Genomic DNA, 27,505 nt, shown 5'->3' with positions numbered 1-27,505 from the left:
ATTTCAAAAGTGTTCCATTCGGTCTCTTATCTGCACCATTGTATTTCACGAAGATTGCAGAGACCAGTGGTGCCTCAGTTAAGTGCTCAGGGAATATGGCTGATCGTGTATTTAGACAAGTGTCTCCGTCTGGCACAGGAAAAAGATAAGTTGCATTCTTAGGTGTTGATCTGTCTCCAACTATTTCAAAATCTGGGATACTTGATAAATGTAGGAAAATCCTCTTTGACATCCTCCAATCAGATAGAGTTCTTGGGTGTCCTTATTGGTCCAGAGAAGTTTACTTTACAAGTTCCTCAAGGAAAGTTGCAATAATAAAATAGGGAGATTCAACAGACTCTGAAAATCAATCTTATCGCTCAGATCTCTGGTGCAGCTAGCAGGCCTGCTGGTTTCATCTATACAAGCACTTTTTCCAGGACCCTTTCATTTGCAAGCCCTTGGGAGACCCAAGATTCAACCTCCATGCAAGGGTCTTTCTTTTACAGCCATAAAAGAATTAGATCAAGAATGCCATTCGAACTACAACGGTGTTTGGACCTCTAGAGGTTTGGAACGGAAAATGTATTATTTCTTCCGACACAGATCTTGTATTAGAGTCTGTTGCAAGGAGAACAAGTTGAGGTATAAGAGGTGGTTAGTACTCAACCGAGGGTACATGGTCAGAACAGGAGTCATCTCTCTTCATAAATTGTTTAGAGATACTTGCTTGTTCGTTTGCAATTCAGACATTCGAAAAATACAAAATAGTTGTTACATCCTTCTACATATGGTCAATCTTTCAGCAGTCAGATATAGCAATCACTTCGTGGGGACAAAGTCCAAACCATTGTTTGTGCTAACCAAAGGTTTTTGAGAGTTTTGTTTACAAGTAAAAAGTTCAGTCCAATAGACAAAGCAAACTCAACATGATTGTGGATTGGTGCTCCACACATCTTTGAGATTTCAGCATTTGGCATCTACATCATTCAATCTTTAAAAACATTTTTCAAAGCTCGTTCCTTTTGCAACACATCTCTTTGTCTCCTATTTAAATTCTCAGCTTACCTCTTTCTTCAGCTGTAGCTTCCCTCTATCTTCAGCTGTAGGCCGGATCTAAAAGCCCTGGTAGATGTGCTTCTCCAAAATTGTTTCCAACATCACAACTATGCCTTTCCTCGGTTCATCATATCATCTCAACTCCTTGCTTAATTACAACATTAAAAGCCTTTTCTTATAACAATAAGCTCAACCTTGGTTCCCTACATTCTTGGAACTCTCCATAGATTATTCAGCTTTCTTGTCAACCTTACCCAATCTACTTCTTGACCCAGGAGGTCAATGACATTAACAGATAATCAATCCATATTTGCTTGGAAGGTTTTGGGTCAGCTTCGACAGCCCCAGGAATTTCATCAGAGGCTGCCCAAACCTGGGCATCAGGAATAACTAAACTGTACAAATCTGCTGGCACAGTGTGGAATAGCTGGTGTCTGGATAGGGATTCAGATTCCCTTTTCAGCACGTGACCTCAATAGTAATCTTTTTGGCTTCTCTAGTATCACAAGGGAAAGCGTATGGAACTTTAAACGTCTACAGATCAGCTATTTCTTCAGAGCATGAAAGAGTGGATGGCAGACCAGAAGGGGAACATCCTTTAATATGGTGACTGTTAAAGGGAGTAAGATGTTCTAATTCTTTGTTACCAAAATATAATTAAATATGGGATGTTCATTTAATTTGTTTGTGGAGTGTCCTGATACTAACGACTTGTCTCTGAAGTATTTATCTGCACAACTTACTATGCTTAGTTTCTCTGAAACGTCTATCTGAAGTTAAGGCTTTGGATGTTACTTTAGATCAATACACTCCTTAAGGTGTTTGCTTCCTATTCCGGAGGAGGGTGAAAACTAATCTAATGACTTTCTATTATCCTTATTTTCCTTCACAGCCTAAACTCTGTGTGGGAAATCGTTTAAAGATATCGATCAGGAAGACAGAAAAATTGAGGACATCAAGTTTAGCCCCATTCATTGTTTCAGTCATAAGTCCACAGGAGCCAGTGTCATCTCCCACCTTAGCTCATAGGCTAGATGAGTCATGCCTTTGGCAGGCATCAATACCAGTGTATTTGGAGTCACTCCATTAGAGGGGTTATTGTTTCAAAAGCATTTAGAGCTGGAGCTGGTTTAGAGGATTTACTCAGATCAACTGATTGGTCTAATGTTTCAACTCTGAAACCTTTCTAATGTAAAGATATTACTCATGTAGATAATTCTGTTGTTGTTATGCTTTGCACAAGCATAATAAGAGTCTCGGGTCTTGGAATTAAAGTGAAGATTTTCCTAGCTTTAGTGAAGGAAAGTCTTGATTTTATCAAAGACACGAGAGGCGAGCATTATTTCACCACTTTTTCTGGTTATTAAATCAGTCCCCTTTTCTCTGTAGTGTCAACTGGATCTACAACTCTTGTCCACCTAGATGGGGAGTTCAACGAAATAAAAAGTTAAACCGCAATGGAGATGATGCTCAGAGGTGCTCTAGAATAGAGAATACTTCTACTTCTGATTCTCATCATTCTATTGAACATTGTCACCAAAACCAGTTCTCTGTTTAAAAATGTATTCAATTTACTCATGGTCTTAACAATTGGTCTGTTTACTGTTCCTATGTTTCATTATTCTGGATCACCTCTCGCAAGAAAAGGTGGCTTGTACTCCCAGTCAAGAGTGTTCATGTTTTAGCTAATAGTTCATTTTTGTGACACTGTGAAATCGCCTTGTAGTTCTCTCTCAGAGGGTTTATGAGAAATGAGTTTTTATTTTATCTTGGCTGCAGTTTGATTTAAGCAAGAAGGTAATTTAGTATACTCACCTTTGTGCCTTTCATAAAATCAAGACCTTCCTTCACTAAAGTTATGAAAATCTTTGTGTGAGGGCATCAGGCCTGCTTCAGCATCCCACAGATGGCTTCCCCTTCAACTCTACTGAGCCTACGAAACAGTGTATATCACATCATAAGTTAGTCCAGCAGTTCTTAACCCTTTGATTTCAGTGGATCCCCATGGAATAACTACTGGAAGCAGAGGACTCCGGCCTAAAACGTCTATGATTTGAACCTCAAAAAATATATAAACTACAGCAACACGTGTACATCAAACAAATGTGCACACAATATCAGAGGCACCATCCGATCACTGATCACCGTACGAGGAACACAACTGTTCATGATCTCACTGTAACGGGAAGCAGTGCTCCACTATGCCTGCCATGTAACATACAAATTATCCCATGTAACTGTTTTTTTTAACGTTATATATTGTCTTGTTGTACATTGTGTTAAATATGTTTTGGCCACTGCAATAAAATATATACAGTAGTAGAGCGTTTAAAATGTGTTCATACTCCGAGCCACTGGGATTATGTGATTTTGCAGCTGCTGCATTTTCAGCATAATAATGAATGTGCCTAATTTCACACATAATCCACCATCTGCTGCATAATCTGTAGATTGCAACAGAAAAAAACTGTTTCTAGCTCAAAGAGATCAAAAGCGTGATGACCCAGTCACTGTTCTGTTGCTTATTTCTGTACTTGGGTGTCAAGTGGTACTAATGAGGGGAAACCTTTGCTCAGATAGAGTTAACATGTCTAAAAAGTCCAAAATAATGAGGTACTACTGACGCTAAATATGCCACATTACGCCTCATAATTTGCATTTTGTTGCTGCATAATTTAGTCAACCCTTCCACATAACTTGGCCCTCCCTTGCTGCATTATTACAGTGGTCCTATTGATACTTGATGAAGCTTTCATGTACATACCATAGGTGCAACACCAGTAAAGGACCGTGAAGGTGTTGGTGTTGAGTTTGCAGGGTAGTTCTGCTGTTTGCTGTCGATGGCCAAGATGTTAGGGGTGGAATCCGAGATACACAAACTAATGCATTCGGCTCCAAGGCAATCAACATACACCTCAATGGGAAACTATATCAAAAATAACTATTACGTCAAACTTTAAACATCATATTGGAGCCATCATAAATGTAATACGGTAAATGGCTGATGCTTCTTAGGTCATTAGTGCGTAAAAATGATTTGGCAAAAATACTAATTCTTCCAAAACCTTTTAACAATGTGCCTCTCACCTCACCAGATTTCTGTATCAACAGTTTATCTAAGATGAGATACTATGTAGTGCCCAGTGTGCATGCCATGTACTAATTAAATTATATTTGTTCATGAAACAGCCACATTACAAGCCAACACCACTTTCTTAGAGTCACCCTTCACCCAAGTAATAACCTCCCTATTGGAAACAAATGTTACAGGTCCTCACTTGTTTAAGGACTACCATTTATTTATGACATAAGAATAATTATACATACACTACAACTTCAATCAGGCACAAAAATACAGCGTGGAGTGATTATACTTTAGAAAATATTTATGCAAGAAAATAATTCCATAAAAAGGCACATAGTTTGTATAAAAATATGACAATTGTACCTATAGAAATGCACTGATGAACGTATTGACAAAGTTAATGCAGTTGATAATTAAAATGTAATTTAATTCTATTTAGATTTAGGTTTTAACACATCATAAGCCATATGCATGAGAAAAACCCACATTTCTATGGGGTATCGAGTGATACATTAAGTATAGAGCAGAGTAGCACAATGACTGGAGCTGTCCTGCAGGATGTAAGCCACTTGTGTGCGCCATCCCAGAAGTAAGAGGGATCTTGTGAATTACTCCTGGATCCAGAGAGAATTGAGAATAAAGCATCAACTTCACAGCACAAAATTAAATAGCAGCCCTTATCAGGCTTGTCCCCCGCAAGTATTCCTAAATCCTTTGGAAGCACATGTATCTAACTGACTGTTTGAACACAGAACTGACATATCAACAAAATCAAGAATGATAATATAGAGTTATTGAAGTACTGACTGAACCCATTTATTAGGGGCCAAATGAATATTTGTTTTTATTACGGTACAATAAAAAAAACAGCAATGTTCAAGCCACAGCAAAACCTGGTCAAAGGACCTCTAGGTGATACTGCCTTATTAGCACCGACTACAGCTCCTAAAATGTTATTACCATTTTTGAAGCAGCATTTTACAAAAACAATAAAATATTTGTTATTGATAAAAAACATTTTTAAATGTTTTAATGTTGTCTGCCTAAAAAAACACAATGCACTCATTACAATTTTCCTTCTATTTCTCAGAATTATATATCAGTTTATGAACAAAACAATAATGCTGGCTTTTCAATGTCTTTTAGCCATGTTGTACATCAGCGCATGTGGCTCTCTGCTTACCAATACCGATACCTCCTCTCACCCCAACTTTCTAGACAATATCTGGCATTTCACAGCTAATGCGCATGAGCCAACCAGCACATTCACACAGGTTTTTTTGTAGTTTTTGTGTGGCTGTCTAATTCTGACACTCAGGGAATAAAACCCATGCCTGTGTGCCTAACAAGTGGGAGCTGTCCATGGCCACAGCATTGTATGCCTGTGGATTCAGTATGTAAGGAGGAAAGCATAGTCAAGTGCATATACGGTGTGGACCCATGCTTCTCGTTGACCCCATGCCTTGTATACAGCATCATTATCAATTAATTTTAACAGTACAATCCTGGGATGCTTTATTGACCCTTTAAACCACCAAACAATATGACTGTGTTATTGTGCTGCAGAAAGACCAAATTATTCAAGGTAAATAGACTTGTTATCTTGCACCACTTTGTAAGTGTGAAATAATGTTGCACTCTGGTAAACTACGGTAAATAAAAGAGCTGCACCAGCAAAGTGCAGCACCCTAACATCAATAAAAAAATTGTGGCGCGTAGTGTAAGACACCCTACGGTTCCCTCTGCAAAGCGGTCTTCAATCACATAGGTCTTTCCACATATTCTAACTATAAGCTCAACCACAGTTGTGTTATATTAGAGAAGTATACATAATATAATTGGGTCAGCTGGCACATCAGGGGACTTCAGGGTGAAAAAACACCCACTAACTTTATCCTGCAGACTGTGCATTTCTTGTGAAAGCATCTACAGCCTGGCATTCTTTACTACTAAATATTCACCTAGAGCAGACGTTTTCTGTAATAAAAGGTACTTATGCGCAATGAAAATCATCACAGGCTACTAAAATTGTTCCGTGACCACACCAGACAAGATTACATTAGTGGCCACCATATGCAAGATTATTATCTGTTATCACCTCAGGGCATCAGGCATGGTTGGCAAAAGTGAAATATGCTTTGCCAACGTGGCATGCCCCTGCTTAGAATACATAAATGCCATAGCTGTAATGCCCTTTGGCACCAAGTTAATAATATCATTAATAATGTCTCACCAAAACTGCATGATTTATCACTCAAGAATCAGCTTTGAATATATTTTGGAAATTCAACCATTTTATTTAGAACATCAGTTTATAAGTTCTGCAAATACACAGATTTTCATCTAAAATGCACAATTTTCAAATTAGTTATATTTATTCAACTAAGCAAAAACATCTAATTTAGTAGGCTTAGCTTCACATAGGAGAGGCACTTATAGATAGGTTGTGAGCTACACATAGGTCACGAGCTACTCGCTGGAGAAGCCTGACCTAAAGTCTAGTACATTGCAACTTCGAAAGACCTTAAATACCTGGTGTTCCATCAATAAAGGGATTGTGTTGCTTTCCGACTAAATCCTATGTATACATTGCAAAGAGATGCCTTGGGACAAAAAGGCACTTTACAAAAGCCCACAAGAATAACATAACAAGACATATATCAATTCCTTAGTAAATTATGCTATTATATAAGGATTACACTTTAAGGATATACCAATTGACAAGTTAGGCTTCTCAAAGAATACTGCCATCAATGAAGAAAGCAATCTCGTACAACTTTATTTTAGCTTTTTAAGCTGAACGTACTGAAATCCGTAAGTGTGTGTCGTTGCGGATTTTGTCAACGGTTACCAATTTCGTGTCTGTCTTTCCTCACAATATTCACGTTTCTCTGCCCCTTATCACTACTACTTTTCCTGTTATCCATTGATCCTTTAGTACAACTGAAACAGTTCACCAGAAGTAAAAGGGTTTGCTTTGGTACAACCTCACACAAAACTGCAGCATATGCAGGTGATATCCTGATATTCTCCGATGAAATTGAGGAAGCCATACCAGTGATTACTAACATAACACATACAATTCTCAGATACCTTTGTATCTGGTTACACCTTAAACAAAGACAAAAATCCAGGGTCTAACTTTTAACCCGCTTTGTCTACCAACCCAACTTGGTAACTCCAGGCTTAAATTGCAACACCAATTTCATCAATATTTAGGCATATGGTTTACCAACGATGCATCTGAATCACTCAGAAACAATGAATCCCAAACCAGAAAAAAATGAAAGATCTTCTTTACTCCTGAAATCTGATGCACATCTCATGGTGGGGTCGGACAGAAACTCTTACAACAATGATTACACCTGTCATAAACGTGTTACATCCATGATTCCTATGCGTCTCACATCTGCTTTTTTTAACACCATAGACAAATCGAAGTCCGGTTTTCTATGGAATGACAGAAGAACTAGGATTACCTACAGAACCCGCGGACTAGATTTTGCACAAGGTGATTGTAAACTACCAAACTGCCTTTCTGGCAGCCCAAGGTGCACACTGTCTGTTATAAGACTCAATTACTCATTGGTGGCCAGATATAGAGCATGCAATATGTGCACCTTATCATTGCACCTCCATTCTCACCATGTCTGGCTACCCGATAACACACTCCGGACACATATTTATGGCCACAATCAAGGCTTTGAAAATTATAGATAAACACATGTCAAACCTAATGACTAAATCAGAGTTCATCTCACTATGGAATAACCCTATCAATTGGACCAAACAACTTATAAAGATGTAAACCCCTTTGTTTGCGAAGTGCATGCATACACTATATGTACGACGTATACCGATTTTCTGTTGCATATGATTTGTTACTTCTTGTGGCAATAAACCTTCATTAAAAATGTATTAGAAAAAAAGTATTCATGTTTCTTTTGTGAGTTATACCATTTACGATGGGGTCAATATCGACAAAAACATTTATGCCTGACTTTTTAATCAATCGCACACAGGCTTTGTTTGAGACAACACCTCTTTCCCTAAACTTCATGTTATCTGTAACTGTCAATTATATTATCTCATTTGTTCACTGTGATTTTAGGAACTGCATGCAGTAAGACGGCCTACCAAACTCAAATCTTTCAAGGCCAGATCACAGTGACCTATATTTACAATAGCTATCTTTGTATTAACTGTCCTTCCAAGCAGATAATATTTCACACAATATAGGGGCAGATCAGACTAAGCAAGCATGCACATTGGTGAAAGTAATCATCTTTTTTTATATATATATATATATATATATATATATAGAGAGAGAGAGAGAGAGAGAGAGAGAGAGAGAGAGAGAGAGAGAGAGAGAGAGAGAGAGAGAGAGAGAGAGAGAGAAATAATACATTTGAAATCAAAGGTCATGCGCGTATATCTAGGTATGTCAGGATTACAAATATTTCACAGGCTTACATCTAGACTGGCATTATTAATAAATGAATACCTTAAAATTCTGATTCTTCTACTTTTTACAATAGGTCTGGTCTGGTAGAACTTGATTAGTGCCCACAACAAACATCACAATTAAGACATAGCAATTATGTTATGAATTACATTTAAAAGTGCACACATCAACTAAAATACATATTTCAGAATGACAGCATTTTCAGCACTAAAAGTAGGAAACAACAATTAGTTTAGAACTTTCTCCGCATTTATTGTGAAATAAAAATTGTTTCTTAAATCTTGACAGAAATATAAAGTGTACTTATAGAGGCACTACACCCATAACCTTTTCAAAAATTATCTGTAAAAAATAGATTACTAACATAAAGACGAAGGTAGCCCAACGCAAGGGTATGAATCTTTTTTTTACTTGTGAATTCGATTTTTTCATCTTCAACCTTAAATTGGCATCATTATTTACAGTTGTTTTCCCCAGGGACTCTGCTTCCCTTTATTCCCCCAGTCCCAGCAACCCCTTTCACATCTAAACTTCAGTTTCTTTAATCTTATATCTTGCCAGTCAATTGGTCAAAAGGGGATATACTTAAATAAACACATCAATTTGTTGTGCTTTCGGTCTGCACCACTTCCTGGAGTGGTCGGGTCTCTCCTGGAAGGCCACTTGGTCTTGCCTTGCCTTTCTCAGTATTCTTCCTCCACAGTAAGACATTATCTTTCTTCCAGAGGAGAAAGCAATCAATCAGAAATGCCAAACTAGCCAAGAAACCAAATGCCTGCAAGAAATTGAAAGAAGACACTTGTAAGAATGGCTAATACCTATTTTATCTGTAGAACATCAAAGAACTATGCAGGTTAAATGTTTTGCTGACGGAATCGCTTACCAGAATTCCCTGCAATACAACGAGAGCGGTCATGCATTTCTCACATTTAAAAATACTAGTAGGTTTCAAATAAATGGGAGCAATGAAGTCAAAGCAACAGAATCCATTTTTAACCTTTTAGCACAATATATTAGCTTGCTAGCAGCTATTATGGAGACCGGAATACTGTAATCACAATGCGCTTCAAATCTCTTGTGTGAGAATATTGAAGCAGATGAGCAGGAGTATAATGGAACAACCTGCAAAGATACAACAACCTGATGAACACAGCAGAATGCCTTGAACATAAACCTCTTGGCAACCAGTAGCCAGGACAATTGTTTTGCAAGTTTTTCTGCAGGCCCAGAAGATGACATGCTGTTGTGTTCTGCATGGCTTGAATCAGTGCCTACAGCAGCGGTTTTCAAACATTTTAATGCCGCGACCCTCCAGCAGTGAGGGGGGGGAGGATCATCAGGCCCCCCATATGTCTAGACTGATTTAAACATTGCAATTACCTTCTATTACCATTCAAAAAATTCTGCTTAAAAAAGCACTGTTATATGCATAATGCCTCTTTTGACCAGTGCCTGGTGCCCCCCAGGGATCACTTGAGACCCCCCAGTTTGAAGACCCCTGGCCTATATCTTCAAAATCAGGAAAACATGGTTATTTCAGGTAAAATGATTACCAGAAGTATTAATTCCATAGTACGACATGATTATCTTTTCCAAAATTGGGGAAGGGATCAAGGGCTAGATGTACGAACATCTAATAGAGATTACCAAATAGTGATTTTTTGCAAATCGCTATTTGGTAATCGCTATTACTAATGTACACAGGTTTTTTCCAGCCCTGATTTCCAAAACAGCGATTCTTAGTGGGACGAAACAGATCAACCTCACAAATATTAATGAGGCTGGTCTCAATTTGTGATCTACTAGGATTTGCTACCATAACATGGTTAGTGACCTGGTGGGGTCAGCAGACCACTGTGTCTGTGATTGCTTTTAAATAAAGCATGTTTTTTTTAATGTAGCCTGTTTTTAGGTTGCGCGTACAACCGCTTATATACTTCTAAGTATTCTTCTGTGGGCTTCCAGATAGTTCATTTGTTAGTTTCAGTGTAATTTAAAAATCCTTGCTTGCTAGTGGTCAGTCATGCCTCTTTGTCCCTCCTTCTTCTGTGTGGGAGCAGGGACCAACTACTGTATAATTACGCTTTGTCCTGTTTATGTAGTCTCCAGGGGACTTTTTTGTTATACTTAATAAAACAAGGAGCAATTTTGAGGGTCATTGAATTGTGCAGATTTTGAGCCTGCAGTATTTACCTCATAACTGTGGATTTACTGAATTTGCCACATAATCTACAAATTTGCAGACTTCACCAAAAATCTCAAATGGACAAAATACATTTAACAGAGAATGTGCTGCATAGTTTACATTTTTTGCTGTATGATTTAGATAACTTGCCACGTAATTGGGTCCTCCATGCCACAAAACGCCAGTGAACTACTTACCTTCTGTAAGGCTTTTCCTGCTGGATACTCTATCTAACCGCAGGTTCTTCAACTTGTGAATATTGCCCTGGCATCAGACTAGATCTGGAAACTTAAAAGTTATACTTCTGCATGCTGTTAGGTGGCACTGTGCGGCTCTGCACCAATGTCATTCCGGTCTGAAAGCGACAAACAGGGACGCATATAAGAGCCATCCAGGCACGCTGACTTCAGTTCATTTTCAGGACTTGTCAGTGCCCTCAAATGCAAAGCGCATTGGCAAACTGGCTTGACAAGCTCACAGATCTCTAGTTTTTGACATTTGTAAATGGTAAAAGATTCCATTCCAGAAAACGGGAAGGTGAGCGAGTCAGTGAGAAATGTGCTGTTACATAGAGTAGCCACCAGAAAGACCGTAACTAACTTTCTCTTCTGATTTATACTTCTAAATACAGATTCCTCACCTTGTGACTCAAAACCATAGTACCTCCCCAGGTGGTGGGCTGTGCAATGGCCTCAACCATAAAGTCCTACAGGACTAAAAGAGAAAAAAGGCACCTTTCGATGGACCTGATTGCCAAGACACTAGTGCTTTATGCCCATGTACTAGCCTGACAGATATCCAGGGCAAGCACTCCATATGATAGCGCAGCAGTAGCAGCCTCGGCTCAAGTGAAACGAGCCCTTGATCCTTCAGGTTGTTGCTTCTTAGCTACTGCATAGCAGATTTTCCTGCAGAGTACTATCCACCTAGAGTTGGTTCTTATCTACACTGCCTTGCCCTCCGTTGCTCCCAAGAAGCCCAAAAAAGTTGATTGTCCACATGATTGTCCATGGTACGATTAATGTAGATCAATTAAAAACTGAGGGCTCTTTGAAGCAATACTGTTGATATTCTGATTAGGCTTAGAGGAGGACTGCGATCCTTAACATTCGATGTACCACTTGCAATGAGCCCTGAAGAAGCGGCATGAATCGCTGCGAAACACATGTTGGCTGAAAAATGTTATTCAACAAAAAGTCGACTAAATAGAATGGTTAAAAATGTTTGTTTTGGTTAAAATAAAGTGGGCTGAATAGAACTGCACATTTGTACTGATTTTGAGTGGTTTAGAATTTCTGAGAGAAATTACTGTAACATTTCTATGTACGTCAGATATCAATAGTCTTAACATTTTAAGAATAAATGTTCATGGAATACAATTTGGAACACAGGTGGTTTATCTTTAGTTTCGAAACCTTTTGAACCAGTCCCCTACGAACAGGTTTAGGTTTTATAGGCCCATGTCACGCAACGTCAGTGCAACAAACCAAAAATAACAATTATGGTAATGGGTTGAGTTGGCTGAAAGCCCTGCATTACTGTAAATCCGTATTATGATTTATAATATTGAGCAAAGGAAATTTTAGAGTTATGATACATTGTTACTATAACTTTGAATATAACCTGTGTGGGATTGGTTATTAAAGTAAAAGTTAAGATGCCGTCCTTGTATATGAACAAAGCTACGCAATAGCTGAAACGCATCATACTTCGTTGCAGTTTTGGGACTTCAGGCACTGCAAGCAACTCATAGTGTGTCACCAGTTTCTTTGGGTTATAGTGGAGGATCGCAAAATATATAATATTTTTTTGAAACACGAGGTCAGTGAGACGGCTAAAGCAGTCTGTAGGCCATTCCAGAAACAATGCTCCTTGGTTCCCCAGCAGTGGAATAATTTAGACTCAACACAAATGAATCAAGTGAAACATTGCCTCTTCAGAGATGTTTTGGACACTGATCATTATTGATATGAACCCTGTTTGATCTGGAGCTAAAATTACAGTTTTTCAGAGCAACCACTTTACATGTCCTAATTTCCTTTTAGCTTTTTGTCCTTCCCTACTTGTCCTAAGTGCTCAGAAGTGGAATCAGTTGTACAGTCCTTCACGAACAAAGGTACCTAGACTCAACACAGTGTTTGGAAATTACACCAGACTACTGGACCATAATAAAGCCACTAAACAAGAGTCACAGAAGGTAGGCTCTGGGTTAAAACTGTGCAATCACAATTCTACTTGGTACTGAGAAACCAGGATTTCCTCTGGCCCTGAGGTGTGGAAAGTATTTTTAAAATTTTTATTAGAAGCCGCAAAGCATCGAAATATAGCTTCTTGGGTTTTTACTAGAGAAATAACATGCATGACCAATCACAGTTAATGGGATACCATCTGACGTGACAATTCTTCAAAAGGGTCCAGTGTTTCTTTGGGAGATTGCCTGCCCTAAATTCACTTATATTTTAGCACTTGAATCTTCAATTTTCTCAGCTAACAAAACTTGTGAAGGCCTTTCTGCATGTGTATTTGTTCAGAGTGTGCTAGCACAAATGTCTTGTGTGAGTGCAATTGCACACGATTCAGCCAGATATGGAAGCAAAAGTCATGACATCATCCAATCTGCAAGTGAATAATACACCTTCTTTGGTGAAGGCCAAGTAAGGCCTCAGCTGTTTGCTTCTGCACTTTGCTCTGGGGGAGGACTTTCTGGCAGCAGACAGGCTTCTTAGGTGGTATCACGTCTTCTCACAGACTGAGAAATCATAGAGTCTCATATTCATTGTGTTTTATTTATTGACTCGTCCTGGCGTATTATATTTTAACCTAGTTTTTTAGCAATGAAAATGCTACACTGAGGAGCACATTAGAAAAAGGATTATTTTTCACTAAAAACATACTTTTTCTTATCTGTGGCTAATGGAATAATGGGAAATGCATGATTAGAATTAACTGATGTATAAAATGTTGTATGTTTGCATTATTTGGAAAAATTAGAACCATGGAAAACGTGATACTTATTACAAGCTGTGATATTAAAAGTAAAGGAAGTATTAATAATAGCGGCAGTACCAGGACCATGGTACTCATGGTACTGGTACTTGAAGGTGTAGTATGAATCTTTATGCTGCATAAAATGCTATATTTTATTGCTCATATTTGTTTTTAAATAGAAGAAATGGGATTCTCTGAAACTGAAGACATATGTATCTGCAAAGGTTAATTTTCCTTTTCGATGAGAAGGGAGTAGATGAGACTAAGTCCATGAGTTCCGCAGTAGAGGAATCTGGACACTAACAGGTAACAGATCTGCTCAGGTTCTGTACAGTTTAGGTGGGTGAATGCTAACTCCTCAGGTAGGAGGTGCTTAGGGTGATGATAGAAAGGAGGGGTGCAGAATTTTCCCTCTCGCCAAGTACACGCGGCCACTCCTGTAAGTGTAGCAGATGCTTCTACAGCAGCAGTACCTAGTGTAGCAGATCCCTCTACAACTGTACCAACTTAGTAAAAAATATGAATGTTTAGGACTGCATTATTTCTCTGGAGGGCACGATGGTTGCCACCGCCCACTTTCCATACCAACCATGCCAAATATGAACCATCTCACAATACAGGAGTGACAGTTTAGACTAATCAAGGTCACCGCAAACTATACGGAAGGCCTAGACTGGCTTGTTTTATTATATTTTTTAAAGTATACTAAACCCTAACAACGACCTCTACTCAAAATTAGACTGACTGTGCCACCATGTGGTGGACTGTCATAATATGTTCTGGTGCCAGCACTGGCAAACACCACCACAAATTAAGAACTACTCAACAGTAAATGGTGTTGATATGAGAACCAAACCTAGCGGTCACACGTTGCACTCACAAGGATGAGAAAGTACCAAAGGTTGCCCCTGATCTTCTGCAGGGTGTTTTCCATCAATGTGTATATCATGCCACTGACTACAGAGTGTTGCAAAAGGTTCTAGGCTATTTGGTTAGAGTCTTGGAGTAAGTGGCCCTGATTGCTTGGGTGCCCCATGGAAATTTGCAAGAAAGACAAATTGGCCGCAATTGGGTTTCAGGCAAGTGGCAAAGGCGTGAATTGTCCCAATGCTGCAAAGTTAAGAACTTCTTGGTGAATCTCCCAAACGTGAAGAGAAAAGTGACATCTGTTCAGGTTGTCTGCTCTTGTGCTATCAATACCTGTAATGTTGGAGACCAGAAGGAACCCTGATTGACAATCCACTCCCATACCTGTACTGCCAGTCAGCAAAGTAGTAGGGAGGGGCTTACTTATGGATTTCAGCCATGAACAAAGACTGCCAAGCCTTTCATGTATACCATCACCACTTTTGATATCGCTAATAGAAGGTATACCTTCAGTATTGCATTTAGAAAGACATCCAGAATGGAGTGAGGCTTCTCCCCGGAGTTCCACTGAGCCTGCTTAGGTACCTGGAGCTAGATTTAGAGGTGAGGTGAAAGCGTAAGACATTGCACTGATGCTCTCTTCCTCTGGGTAGGATGTCAATATCACAATGGACAAACCTTGCCAAACAATAAGTAGTACTGCTTGGATCGGTGCAGGTTCATGTTCTCCAGTATTACCATCAGGATTTGGTTCTGGATTCCTAAGTGAGGCCTCCTGCAGCAGGGAGGTATGTGGGGCAGATTAATAGGAGCCTTATCCAGTTATAATGAAGTAAGCTGAAGCAGTACCAAGGCAGCAGCTGAGACAGGACCAATGATGCCAGAAGAACTGAGAGGCCTGTGGTTGGTCCGCAGATGCTAAGATCTATGCAGTGGGTACTGAAATCTGATAGGGAAGGAATGGAGAATCCCAGGCAAAGCCTGCACATGGATCAGAGGGAAGCGAGGACACCTGAGGCAGTTCCAGATGCCGCAGCTTATCCCACGAATCAGATAAGATAGATGTGCCAGCAAGGAACCTACTTCCCTGTGCGAGAAGAGAATTCAGAAGCGACTTCAGAACACTTGTTACTAGTAAAAGGAGCAGACCCTAGTGGGACCCCGAGATTCCACTGAGTATTCCTATACGAGGTATTGCCCTTGTAACATCTGGAAAAGCTGAGAAAACAACAGGGTGACACCCAGCACACCTTTAGAGTTGAAAATATTCCAACAAAGTTAATGCTGATGTCTGAAATGAGAGATGGACTTAGCGGGAAGCCCGTTCCTCCCAAAGTCTCTGCTTCTTTCTGCAACACTTTTCTATTAAGGAAGACTGAGGAGAGAGTCCTTTACACATTTTTCCTGTTCCCTGTAGGCTTCCTCTTCTCAGGTGCCCCTCCATTAAGTAGGAGCAGGGCTCAACTGAAGACCTGTAGGAGGAGTCCGAGGATGAAAGAGTCTTGTAAGATGGGAACTGCCGTAGAGAAACAGATGGCAGGTACTAGGCTCTATACCCCATTACACGCTCCAGACTCACTTGAGCGAACTATGGGCTTGATTTATATTTTGGTGAACAGGCTACTCTGTCACAAATGTGATGGATATCCCATCGGCCGTATTACAAGTGTCATATAATATAATGGACTTGTAATACGGCGAACAGGATATCGGTCACGTTTGTGACAAAGTATCCTGTTAGCTGAATATAAATAAGGCCATGTGTCCCCTAAATTGCAGCCAAACAGCAAGGCTTGCTCAACTTCTTGGTTTATTGCACTGCACTCTGAAATTTGCAAAGCCCTTCTGACCACTGGTGCAGACCCTAACAATTATTTTGATGAGTTGAGTAGTGCAAGAGCTGGAGGTGCACTGTAACTGTGCCTCTGCAGTCTTGGTGCTGCACCTAATATGCATTACTGATGCAGTAGAGTGAAAAACATATAGAGCTGTGCGTGATCATACAAACCATCATCAGCAGGACTTCGTGGTTGGGTGGCTTGAGGACAGCGCACAGGACGAGCACATGCTGACAAGTGATCTTGGTTGGGGTGCAGGATCACATGCTTAGGCCAGTTCTTTTCAGCTCTACAGAAATCCTGGCAGGTAGGAAGGTTTCATATTCTGGTTGGAAGAATGTCTCTTAGCTTTGCTGCCTATACCACTAATGGGGTCTCATCAATGCAGGCCTTTCTGAACCTTTGAAAATTCAGACGTAGGGCCAGTCAAACTCCTTAAGGCTCTTTACTGTGTGGTAGATTCAAAGTTCATGTTGCAGAAAGGTCAGTCCCATACCATGGAAGGGTCAGTGAGAAAAGCAGACTACAATGAAGGAGACTTGTATTGAAGCGGACGCCAGTAAAGAGCGTGATGTTTTGGGTTCAGATGATCTTAGATGTAGACGCTGCCTGGTCTCCATGTTCTGTAGGCACTGCAGACTGCTGAGTACAAAGACGCTGACGTAATTGAAGCAGAAGAGGACAGAGGCAATGGAGGCCTGTACTCTGAGGGGAAATCTCAGGTGAAGTCAAATTTGGCCACAAGTCCCTAAGGTGAAGGAGGAAGAGGATATGGTCACTACATGTATCGCGGGCACAAGGGAATGGGTGTAGTCTATGCTTTCCCTCAAGCTCACTACTTTGATGGTAGCAGTGGGCAGATATCCTAGTTCACTGGGCCAGATGATGGTCGAGTTGATGCCAGAACCAGCTTCCATAACTGTGCACTTCTATTTTGGAACAGAGCTCAAGGTGACTGCATGGCATCCAACTGAGTATTGAAAAGTGGCATGGCACAAGTGTACAGGACTCCAAGTCCAAGGGACTTTTCATTTTCAAGATGATCTGAGTGTCATTACCATACCTGTTCCTGTATAAGTTTGATGAACTGCATCACAATAGCATTAAAGAGGAAATATACTCACATCTCCCCTAACGTATGGGAAGAAAACTCTAAACACAGGGCCCACAAAAAATGGTGAGGCCAGGAGCGTACTGAGTGAGTCACATCAAATTGGGACTGAGACAGTATCTTCCTTCTCTTGCCAAGATGTTGCTTCAGGAATCTTTGGAAGAAAGGAGCATTAAGGGAGATGGTGGATCTGATGTTTTTTGGCCAGATAATACCCAGTGATATGGGACAGAGGCTTGGTGGGGCACTGAGAACCATTCATACTGGAAGCTGACAGAGATGTTTGAGAAATGTCTGGTCATTGGTCATAGGAGAAGTCTAACTGCATTCCTCTGGACACACTGAAATATTGATTTGGATATGTGTGGGTGGAAGCCAAAATAGGGTAAGTCTAAGTTTGTGGCGAGAAAGGGGATGCTGTTGAGAGCTAAGATTAGGTGGCGAATGCAAGCTTTCATAAGTTGGGTGATCACAAATTTTAAAAGAGACCTATAATCAAAGTAAAAATACTGTTTTGTTCCATAATGAACACTAACTTATTTCATCACTCACTCAATGACTAACTCATTCTTCTGGGGAACTCTCACCATCCTGCCATCCAAATAATTCACACGGGCAATCCCCCCTACATGTGCGTAAAAACATCATGCATAGTGTTTGCTATATGACCTTTAATGCAGTGCCTTCAACTCTAGCGCCTGGATAGAGGGCAACTTTATCTCAAAATAAGAAGCAAATACCTTAGGAATCCAAAGGACGGGTTTGTTTGGTGCATGCAAACACTGTTCAATACTTACAATAGAAATGCTTTCAAGCGTAGATCCGTAGTTCGTAGCAGCAAATATAACAGAAGCTAGTATGAAGAGAACCCCAACAATCAGAGTGAAACAGGAGTCCTGGTAGGGAACAAGGGAAAAACAAAATGAAGATACATTCAAGTACAGAACTAAGCCAAGCAACAGAGCAAAATCACAACAATTTTAAGTGCTCGGGATGTACAATTACAGTGGGGCACGAGCCAAAATGTTCAAAGTCTTTCATTGTTGAAACTCCATGTTTTCTCAGTGCTTAAGTAGATAGTTTCACGTGCTAGATTCCAAGACACAAATGGCAAACGTCACTTGTGTTGGGAAATTGAAATCCACTCGGGCTCACAGCTCCACAAAGCCACCTCGATTTCTGTTCTGACAAACATGTTATTTCTGATGCTTACAGCAGGCCACTAACAGGTCAGTCAGGATTAAGGCAGTCAGTTTTATGTTTTTAGCGATTTTCACACTCAGTTGCAGACGGAAAAGTTTGTTTGCCAGTCTGTGCGTAATTTCTAAAGACGGAAAATACAGACATTCCATCTTCTTAGAGGTAAATCATGGCTCGCTTGTGTGCATACTGACAGCAGAGGGAGTTTAAAATAGACCACTTCTGCCACGAAGATTGAATAATTGCAGACGTGCTCAGGTGCTGGTCCTATGATGCTAATATTTTCCGTAGAACACTGTCCTACTGTTTAGGGCTGCTCTGGGAACTAAACCTTGCAGACATCATTTAATTTAAATTAAAAAAAATAACATAATTTTTTTGACTGAGCAAAACATTAATATTGACATGTACCAAAATGATAGCTCATATATAAGTAACAATACCAAAGAAATGAATACCAGAAGCTCTAATCATGTTTAATGGAGAAACAGCTGTTTACATGCAGGTAATACAATGTAATACCTATACCACAGATGTTTTTATCATGCATATGCCTTTATCAGCAATACCTTTACAACAAAATAGTAAGTAAATATGAGGTAAGTCTATTAACTTACTGGGTAAGTGAGGATCACGTTTCCATAGGAAAAGCATTTTTTTCTAATAACTTTGGCAACATTTGACAAATCTTCATGAAACTTTTTAAAAAAGTTCTTCCACCTCAGCTCTTATCTGGAAAGATTGCACGGGATTTGTCAAGCAGAGGCCGAGAAAAAAAAGAGGGGGTCCCAAAACGTATTTTCCCCATTCATTTTTCCATAATAACTTTAGACACAGCTACAGCAAATGCTGAACGGGTTTAATCGAAATTTGGCAGAAAAGCTAGATCTTGGTCCAGAAAGAGTGCTTTTTGTGATTTGGTGTGAATTCACACAGTAGTTTTTGAGCAATTAATGGCTAAAAAAATGTAAATATGTAGGAAAGTGTGGGATCTCAAGCTGAGATCTAATTGGCCATGACCACATCAACCAGAAAGTTGTGGCAGCGAACTTAAGACTTTGGACTTAGTCCAACAAGCATTGGCAAAGCCCATAGGTCTCGCCTATGCAAGAGCTACTGGCTTTGGCAATGTGTTTTATCCATGTGGAACACCAGTATGGTTGCTGTTCTGCATGGCTAAACGTTAGTGGGGTAGGTTGGCGTACATTCAGGTAGAGTGGAATGGGGTAGACTGCAGAAAGTGGTTTGGGGAGACAGAATAGAGTGGGATGGATTGGGGGAGATTGTAGCGGGTGGAGTGGGTTACACTGGAGTGGGGGAGTTCAGTAGATTAGTGTGGCAGATTGGAGTGGGGTAGATTGCGGTAGAGTGGGAGTAGATCGGAGTTGAGTAAAGTGGAGTAGGTTAGAGTGGGGTAGATTGGAGTGGGGTAGATAGGCATATACTAGATTGGGGTACACTGGGGTAGAGGGGAGTGGGATATATTAGGGTAGAGTGGAATGAGGTAGATTGGGGAAGAGTGGGGTTGACTGACGGAGAATGAACTGGATTGGAGTAGAAAGGTGTGGAGTCGGGAAGACTGTAGCAGAGTCGAGTGGAGTGGGGCGGGGTAGATTGGAGTGGGGTAGATTCAGTAGATTATGGTATGGTAGAATGTAATGGAGTAAGGGTAGCTTGGAATGGAGTAGATTGGATTGGCGTGGAGTGGGGTAAATTAGGGAAGTAGGGTAGATTGTAGTGGTGGGGGTAGATTGGGATGGGTGGGATAGATTGCAGTGGGGTGCAGCGGGATAGATGGGGTAGAGTGGAGCAGATTAGAGTGGACTATATAGGGGTAAATTGGATTGGGTAGATTGGAGTTGGAAAGTGGGATAGATTGGGGTGGAGTGGAATATATTGGGTAGACTGGAGTAAAATGTGGTAGATTCCAGTGGAGAAGATTGGAGTGGGGTAGATTGTGGTGGAATGGGGTACACTGGTGTGGGGTAGATTGGAGTGGAGAGGAGTTTGATAGACTGCATTGGAGTTTTGGAGTGCAGTGGGGTAAATCGGAATGGAGTGGGGTACATTGGACTTGAGTGTAGGGGAGTCAAGTGGAGTGGGGTAGATTGGTGTGGAGTAGGGTAGACTGAGTGCAGAGGGGGTTGGAGTGGGGTGGTGTGGGGTAGACTGAAGCAGAGTGGGATAGATTTGAGTGGTAGAAATTGAAATCATCATTACATTTGCACTGAAATACAGTTTTTTGCACACAAACGATAATGTGTGCAAATGTCGTCACTTCGTGTATTGATGTGTTTTGATCGTATTCAAATATTTGTTTCCACCACACTTCAGAATTACAAAAAATTTGCTTAGTTTATACTAATTTTGATATATTCTGAAACATCAGCACAGTTCATTTTTTTTGTTGTGTTCTAAAAAAAAACACTCCATTCCTCTTCAATGGGTACTCAGCAGAACTGTCACATACATTCTCTCACTCAAAGAAAGAAAAATAAACACCAAGCTCCCTAGAGAGAGCCCAACATTTAGGGGTGGGCATGGCTCACCTCCCCGAGCCTCAGAGGCCACGTGGACCCTAACCCACTGGGCCTAGGTAAAAAAAAAAAAAAAAAAAAAAGCAGAGAAGGCCCCCTCACCCTGGAGCCATGACCCCATCTCTCAAGAGCGAAATGAATAATAAAAGGGGAAGGGGGCCATGTGCCTCCCTCCTTCCAACGCCAGAGCTTAAAAAGGCCCTGGAGACCCCATCCCCCGAAGCCAATAACCTAAATGAAGGTAGGGATGCGTCCCCCCTCCCGGAGCCTAACTAGGGTTAGAGGACCCCACCTCCTGGGGCTGAAATGTATAATTAAATGGGAGGGAGCCGCACAACTCCCCTCCCAAGCCTTAAAAAGGCCTTTGGGACCCAATCGCCTGGGCTGTAACAGTAAGTAAAAGGGAGGGGGCTGCATGGCCCTAAACCCTGAGGCTTTAAAGGCCCCGGGAACACCATCCTCTGGGGTCCCGGGGAGCCCACACCCAGGACACAAGAGTTTCCCGGGAAACATATCTTTGATTCCACCTGGTGGGAGCATTTTAAAATCTCCCTTAAGAAGGAGCAAACAAATAAGTCCGCTCCAAGCCAGTGGGAGATTTAAAAATGCTTCCTCTGGCTGGGAGCAGACGTCTGATCTGTTTCCCTGCCTGCACTCCTGTGGGCAGGGAAAAAGGCGAGATATGCAGGGAGCTAGCTGCGGGTGTCCCCTGTGGCCCCCAACATAGATATGCAGGGAGCTAGCTGCGGGTGTCCCCTGTGGCCCCCAACATGGTGGTTGGTGGGTGTCAGGGCACCCACCTATAATTTAGAAATGCCCTGGAAGATGGGGTCCCCATGGCTATGATAGCCTCGGGGAGGGGGATCGCGTGGCCCTCTTCCCCTTTATATTAACATGCAGCATCAGGGAATGGGGTCACTGGGGCCCGGTGAAGGATCATAGAGGAGGGTGTTTAGATAACACATGGCCTTGGGGGGTTGGGGAATCCCAGGGAGTATGAAGGCTCTCTGGGGGTGTGGCCCCCTTCCCTTTCTAGTTCGATTTGGCCCCAGGGTATGGGGTCTCCCGGGCCTAATAAAACTTGGTGAGGGGGGCCCTCTGCCTCCTCTCCTTCTTTACTGAATCCAGTCCAAAGGTTTAACGAGCCCCCTCCCCTTTTTATTGGACTGTAGTCACAGGGTATGGGTTCTCCAGGGCCAATTAAGACTCTGGAGGGGGTGGTTAGGGCGGCATGCCCAATCCCCTATATATATTTTGACCCTGGGGGATGGGGCTGTGCATGGAGTGGGGTTGGCAGCCTGAGAGGGTGGGGGGTTGGCTGCCTTGAGGTGGGATGGGGCCAGACCCTTTGCCCAAACACGCGCTGCGCATGGCCAGAGGCAGTGTGCAGTTGGCTGCCTGTGGCAGGGACAGTGTTGTGGAGGGGGAGAGGGTTGCAGGGGGGAAGAGGTTGGGGAGGAGGGTTACCTGCAGGGAGGAGGAGGTTTGCCACAGGGCCTGACCCAGCGGCCAAACTCTTGCCGGCCGTGGGCGGTGAGGTGGTTGGCTTTACATATGGTAACAAAATATTACTTTATGTTAAAAAAAAAAAAACATAGAAATTCACTGAACAAACAAAAGGTTAAAGTAACATTATAGTCTCAGTGACAATGTAACCCTTTAAACATACAAATCCATTGAAATTCACTAGTTATAGTTACCACTGGTAACTATAACTCGTGCCCTAAGCTAACCATAACTCGCACCCGCCATGCATTGTTAAGTAACCCACATATAACATCCCTCATGACATCTTCCATGACACCGTTAATATCACTGCAACATTAGCAATTAAATTACTGGTGAGAAAACTAAACAGGGTTTAGGGGTGGCTATGAGAATTTAGTGGTAAGTCTGCAATAGGCTTTAGGGGTGAGTAAGAGAACTGGGTGGTAAGGTCACACAAAAAGGGGGATTGGGGAGATTCCCCCACCATTTAAAAAATAAGTCATATATTTATGTACACATACATAATATTTACACACACACACACATATATATATATGGAAAATGTCACTTACCCAGTGTACATCTGTTTGTGGCATGAGACGCTGCAGATTCACATGCTGTGCATTATCCTGCCATCTAGTGTTGGGCTCGGAGTGTTATAAGTTGTTTTTCTTCAAAGAAGTCTTTTCAAGTCACGAGACCGAGGGACTCCTCCTTTTCGGCTCCATTGTGCATGGGCGTCGACTCCATCTTAGATTGTTTTCCCCGCAGAGGGTGAAGTAGGAGTTGTGTATATAGTAAAGGTGCCCATGCAATGGAGTAAGTATGTATGTACATAATGTGTATAAAAAATTGTATATATTTACAAATTTACAAGTTTCATCCAACTTATAACGGCTACAGGCTCCCGTGGAAGCGGGAGGGCGCATGTGAATCTGCAGCGTCTCATGCCACGAACAGAAGTACACTGGGTAAGTTAAATTTTCCGTTCAATGGCATGTGTAGCTGCAGATACACATGCTGTGCATAGACTAGTAAGCAGTAATCTCCCCAAAAAGCGGTGGCTTAGCCTGTAGGAGTTGAAGTTGTCTGAAATAATGTTCGTAATACAGCCTGTCCTACTGTGGCTTGTTGTGTTGTTAACACATCTACACAGTAATGTTTTGTGAATGTATGAGGTGTAGACCATGTCACTGCCTTACAGATTTCTGTCATATGTATATTCCCTAGAAAAGCCACTGTGGCACTTTTTTTCCTAGTGGAGTGCGCCTTTGGTGTAATAGGTAGGTCTCTTTTTGCTTTGATATAGCAGGTTTGAATACATTTCACTATCCATCTGGCTAAGCCTTGTTTGGATATTGGATTTCCTGCATGAGGTTTTTGGAAGGCTACAAACAATTGTTTTGTTTTGCGAAACTGTTTTGTTCTATCAATGTAATACATTAGTGCTCTTTTAATGTCTAATGTATGTAAGGCTCTTTCGGCTACTGAGTCTGGTTGTGGAAAAAAGACTGGGAGTTCCACTGTTTGGTTTAGGTGGAACGGTGATATAACTTTTGGTAAGAATTTGGGATTTGTACAGAGAACCACTTTATGTTTATGTATTTGTATAAAGGGTTCTTGTATAGTAAATGCTTGTATTTCACTTACTCTTCTAAGAGATGTGATAGCTATCAGGAAGGCTACCCATGCATCTCACAAGAGTGCATGGGTTCAAATGGTGGTCCCATGAGTCGTGTTAACACAATATTGAGGTTCCACGAGGGGACTGGTGGTGTTCTCAGGGGTATGATTCTTTTTAATCCCTCCATAAATGCTTTGATGACTGGGATTCTAAAAAGTGATGTTGAATGTGTAATTTGCAGATAGGCAGATATGGCTGTGAGATGTATTTTAATAGAAGAAAATGCTAGTTTAGATTTTTGTAAGTGTAATAAGTAGCTTACAATGTTTTTTGCAGAAGCATGTAGTGGTTGAATTTGATTATTATGGCAGTAATAAACAAATATTTTCCATTTGTTTGCGTAACAATGTCTTGTAGTAGGTTTTCTAGCTTGTTTAATGACCTCCATACATTCTTGTGTAAGGTCTAAATGTCCAAATTCTAAGACTTCAGGAGCCAGATTGCTAGATTGAGCGATGCTGGTTTCGGGTGTCTGATCTGTTGTTTGTGTTGAGTTAACAGATCTGGTCTGTTTGGTAGTTTGATATGAGGTACTACTGACAGGTCCAGTAGTGTTGTGTACCACGGTTGGCGAGCCCAGGTTGGTGCTATTAGTATTAGTTTGAGTTTGTTTTGACTCAATTTGTTTACCAGATAAGGAAGGAGCAGGAGAGAGGGAAAAGCGTAAGCAAATATCCCTGACCAACTCATCGATAACGCATTGCCCTTGGACTGAGGGTGTGGATACCTGGACGCGAAGTCTTGGCATTTTGCGTTTTCTCTTGTTGCGAATAGGTCTATTTCTGGTGTTCCCCAGCGTAGAAAGTAAGTTTGTAGTATCTGGGGATGAATTTCCCATTTGTGTGTTTGTTGGTGATCTCGACTGAGATTGTCGGCCAACTGGTTTTGAATCCCTGGGATGTACTGTGCTATTAGGCGAATGTGATTGTGAATCGCCCAATGCCAAATCTTTTGTGCTAAGAGACACAGTTGTGATGAGTGTGTCCCTCCTTGTTTGTTTAGGTAATACATTGTTGTCATGTTGTCTGTTTTGACAAGAATGTGTTTGTGGGCTATTAGTGGTTGAAATGCTTTCAATGCTAGAAACACTACTAACAGTTCTAAATGATTTATATGCAGTTGTTTTTGTTGAATGTTCCATTGTCCCTGTATGCTGTGCTGGTTGAGGTGTGCTCCCCACCCCATCATGGAAGCATCTGTTGTGATCACGTATGGAGGCACTGGGTACTGGAATGGCCGCCCTTGGTTTAAATTTATAGGATTCCACCATTGAAGCGAGAAGTGTGTCTGGCGGTCTATCAACACTAGATCTTGGAGTTGACCCTGTGCTTGTGTCCATTGTTTTGCTAGGCACTGTTGTAGTCTTGCGTTTGGGACAATGGCTATGCATGAAGACATCATGCCTAGAAGTTTCATTACAAACCTCGGGGCTATTGTTATCCTGAATGGTAACACTTTGAATTGGTAATGCACACCTTGGATTACAAACCTTAAGTATTTCCTGTGGGAAGGATGAATGGGTATGTGGAAATAAGCATCCTTGAGATCTAATGCTGACATGTAATACTGTTTTTTGAGCAAGGGAATCACGTCTTGAAGCGTTACCATGTGAAAGTGATCTGATTTGATGTAAAGATTCAGTGTTCTGAGGTCTAATATGGGTCTCAGCGTTTTGTCCTTCTTTGGAATTAGGAAATACAGGGAGTAGACACCTGTTCCTTTTTGATGGTTGGGTACTAGTTCTATTGCTTGTTTTTGTAACAATGCTTGGACTTCTAGTTGTAACAGGTCTAAGTGTTGTTTGGACATATTGTGTGCTCTTGGAGGCACATCTGGTGGCAATTGTAGGAATTCTATGCAATAACCATGTTGGATAATGGCTAGGACCCATGCGTCCGTAGTTATGTTTTCCCAGTTGTGGTAATATGCGGTAAGTCTCCCCCCCACTGGTGTTGAATGGTGGGGGTTTGTGACATTGAAGACACTGTTTAGTTTGCAGGGTTTTTGGGCTCAGGAATTTCCCTCTTGTCTTTGGGAATTGTCCACCCCTATATGTTCCTCGAAAACTCCCTCTCTGATACTGGCCCTGATATGTGGGTCTGACTTGTGAGGTGGAAGGCTCTGTGGTTTGGGAACGAAACCCCCCTCTAAAGGGCGGCTTTATAAAAGTGCCTCTGCTCTGTGGGGAGTAGAGCGCGCCCATGGCTTTGGCCGTGTCTGTATCCTTTTTTAGTTTTTCTATTGCCGTATCCACCTCTGGCCCAAACAATTGTTCTTGATTGAATGGCATATTCAGCACAGCCTGCTGGATTTCTGGTTTAGAACCCGAGCTCCGTAACCATGGGTGCCTACGAATGGTTACTGCAGTGTTCACTGTCCTCGCTGCTGTGTCTGCAGAGTCCATAGCCGACCTTACTTGGTTGTTTGAAATTGTTTGTCCTTCCTCAACAATCTGTTGGGCACGTTTTTGGTACTCCTTGGGTAAGTGCTGAATGATATGTTGTATCTCATCCCAATGTGCCCTGTCGTATCGAGCCAGTAGAGCCTGAGAATTGGCAATCCGCCATTGATTGGCTGCCTGTGCTGCCACCCTCTTGCCTGCTGCATCGAATTTCCGACTTTCCTTGTCGGGCGGTGGTGTGTCTCCTGAGGATTGGGAGTTTGCCCTCTTTCGGGCTGCTACTACCACCGAATCCGGAGTTAATTGCTGTGTTATAAACACAGGGTCCGTTGGGGGAGGTTTATATTTCTTCTCCACTCTAGGCGTGATGGCTCCGCCTTTTACTGGGTCCTGGAACACCTGTTTGGTGTGTTTTAACATGCCTGGTAGCACTGGTAGACTTTGGTATGAGCTGTGAGTGGATGCCAAGGTGTTAAACAAAAAGTCGTCTTCTATGTAGCTGCCCTTGAAACCACCTGCATATATGCAGTGCTGTCCTCAGGTGGTGACGGCCTTGCCGGGTAGCAATCGGGACTATTGTCTGAGACCGGTGCATCATATAGGTCCCATGCATCCGGG

At 41.6% G+C, this 27,505-nt stretch overlaps 1 protein-coding gene across 1 annotated transcript in view; it reads right to left on the bottom strand.

Annotated features, from left to right (window-relative positions):
* Positions 1-8,815: 8,815 nt before the first annotated feature.
* Positions 8,816-27,505, bottom strand: part of CMTM6 (CKLF like MARVEL transmembrane domain containing 6) — an 84,195-nt gene continuing 65,505 nt past the window's right edge. Inside the window, exons 3-4 of the mRNA XM_069211992.1 lie at positions 18,375-18,473; positions 8,816-9,363 (exon numbers count right to left, since the gene is read on the bottom strand). Of these exons, the coding sequence (XP_069068093.1) occupies positions 9,187-9,363; positions 18,375-18,473 (276 nt within the window). The 3' untranslated portion in view covers positions 8,816-9,186. The remainder of the gene's footprint in view (positions 9,364-18,374; positions 18,474-27,505) is intronic.

This window comes from Pleurodeles waltl, chromosome 10 (genome assembly GCF_031143425.1).
Source record: "Pleurodeles waltl isolate 20211129_DDA chromosome 10, aPleWal1.hap1.20221129, whole genome shotgun sequence".
NCBI lineage: Eukaryota > Metazoa > Chordata > Amphibia > Caudata > Salamandridae > Pleurodeles > Pleurodeles waltl.
Note: the sequence above shows the minus strand (reverse complement) of the source record. Positions and strands in the feature narration are given on the sequence as shown.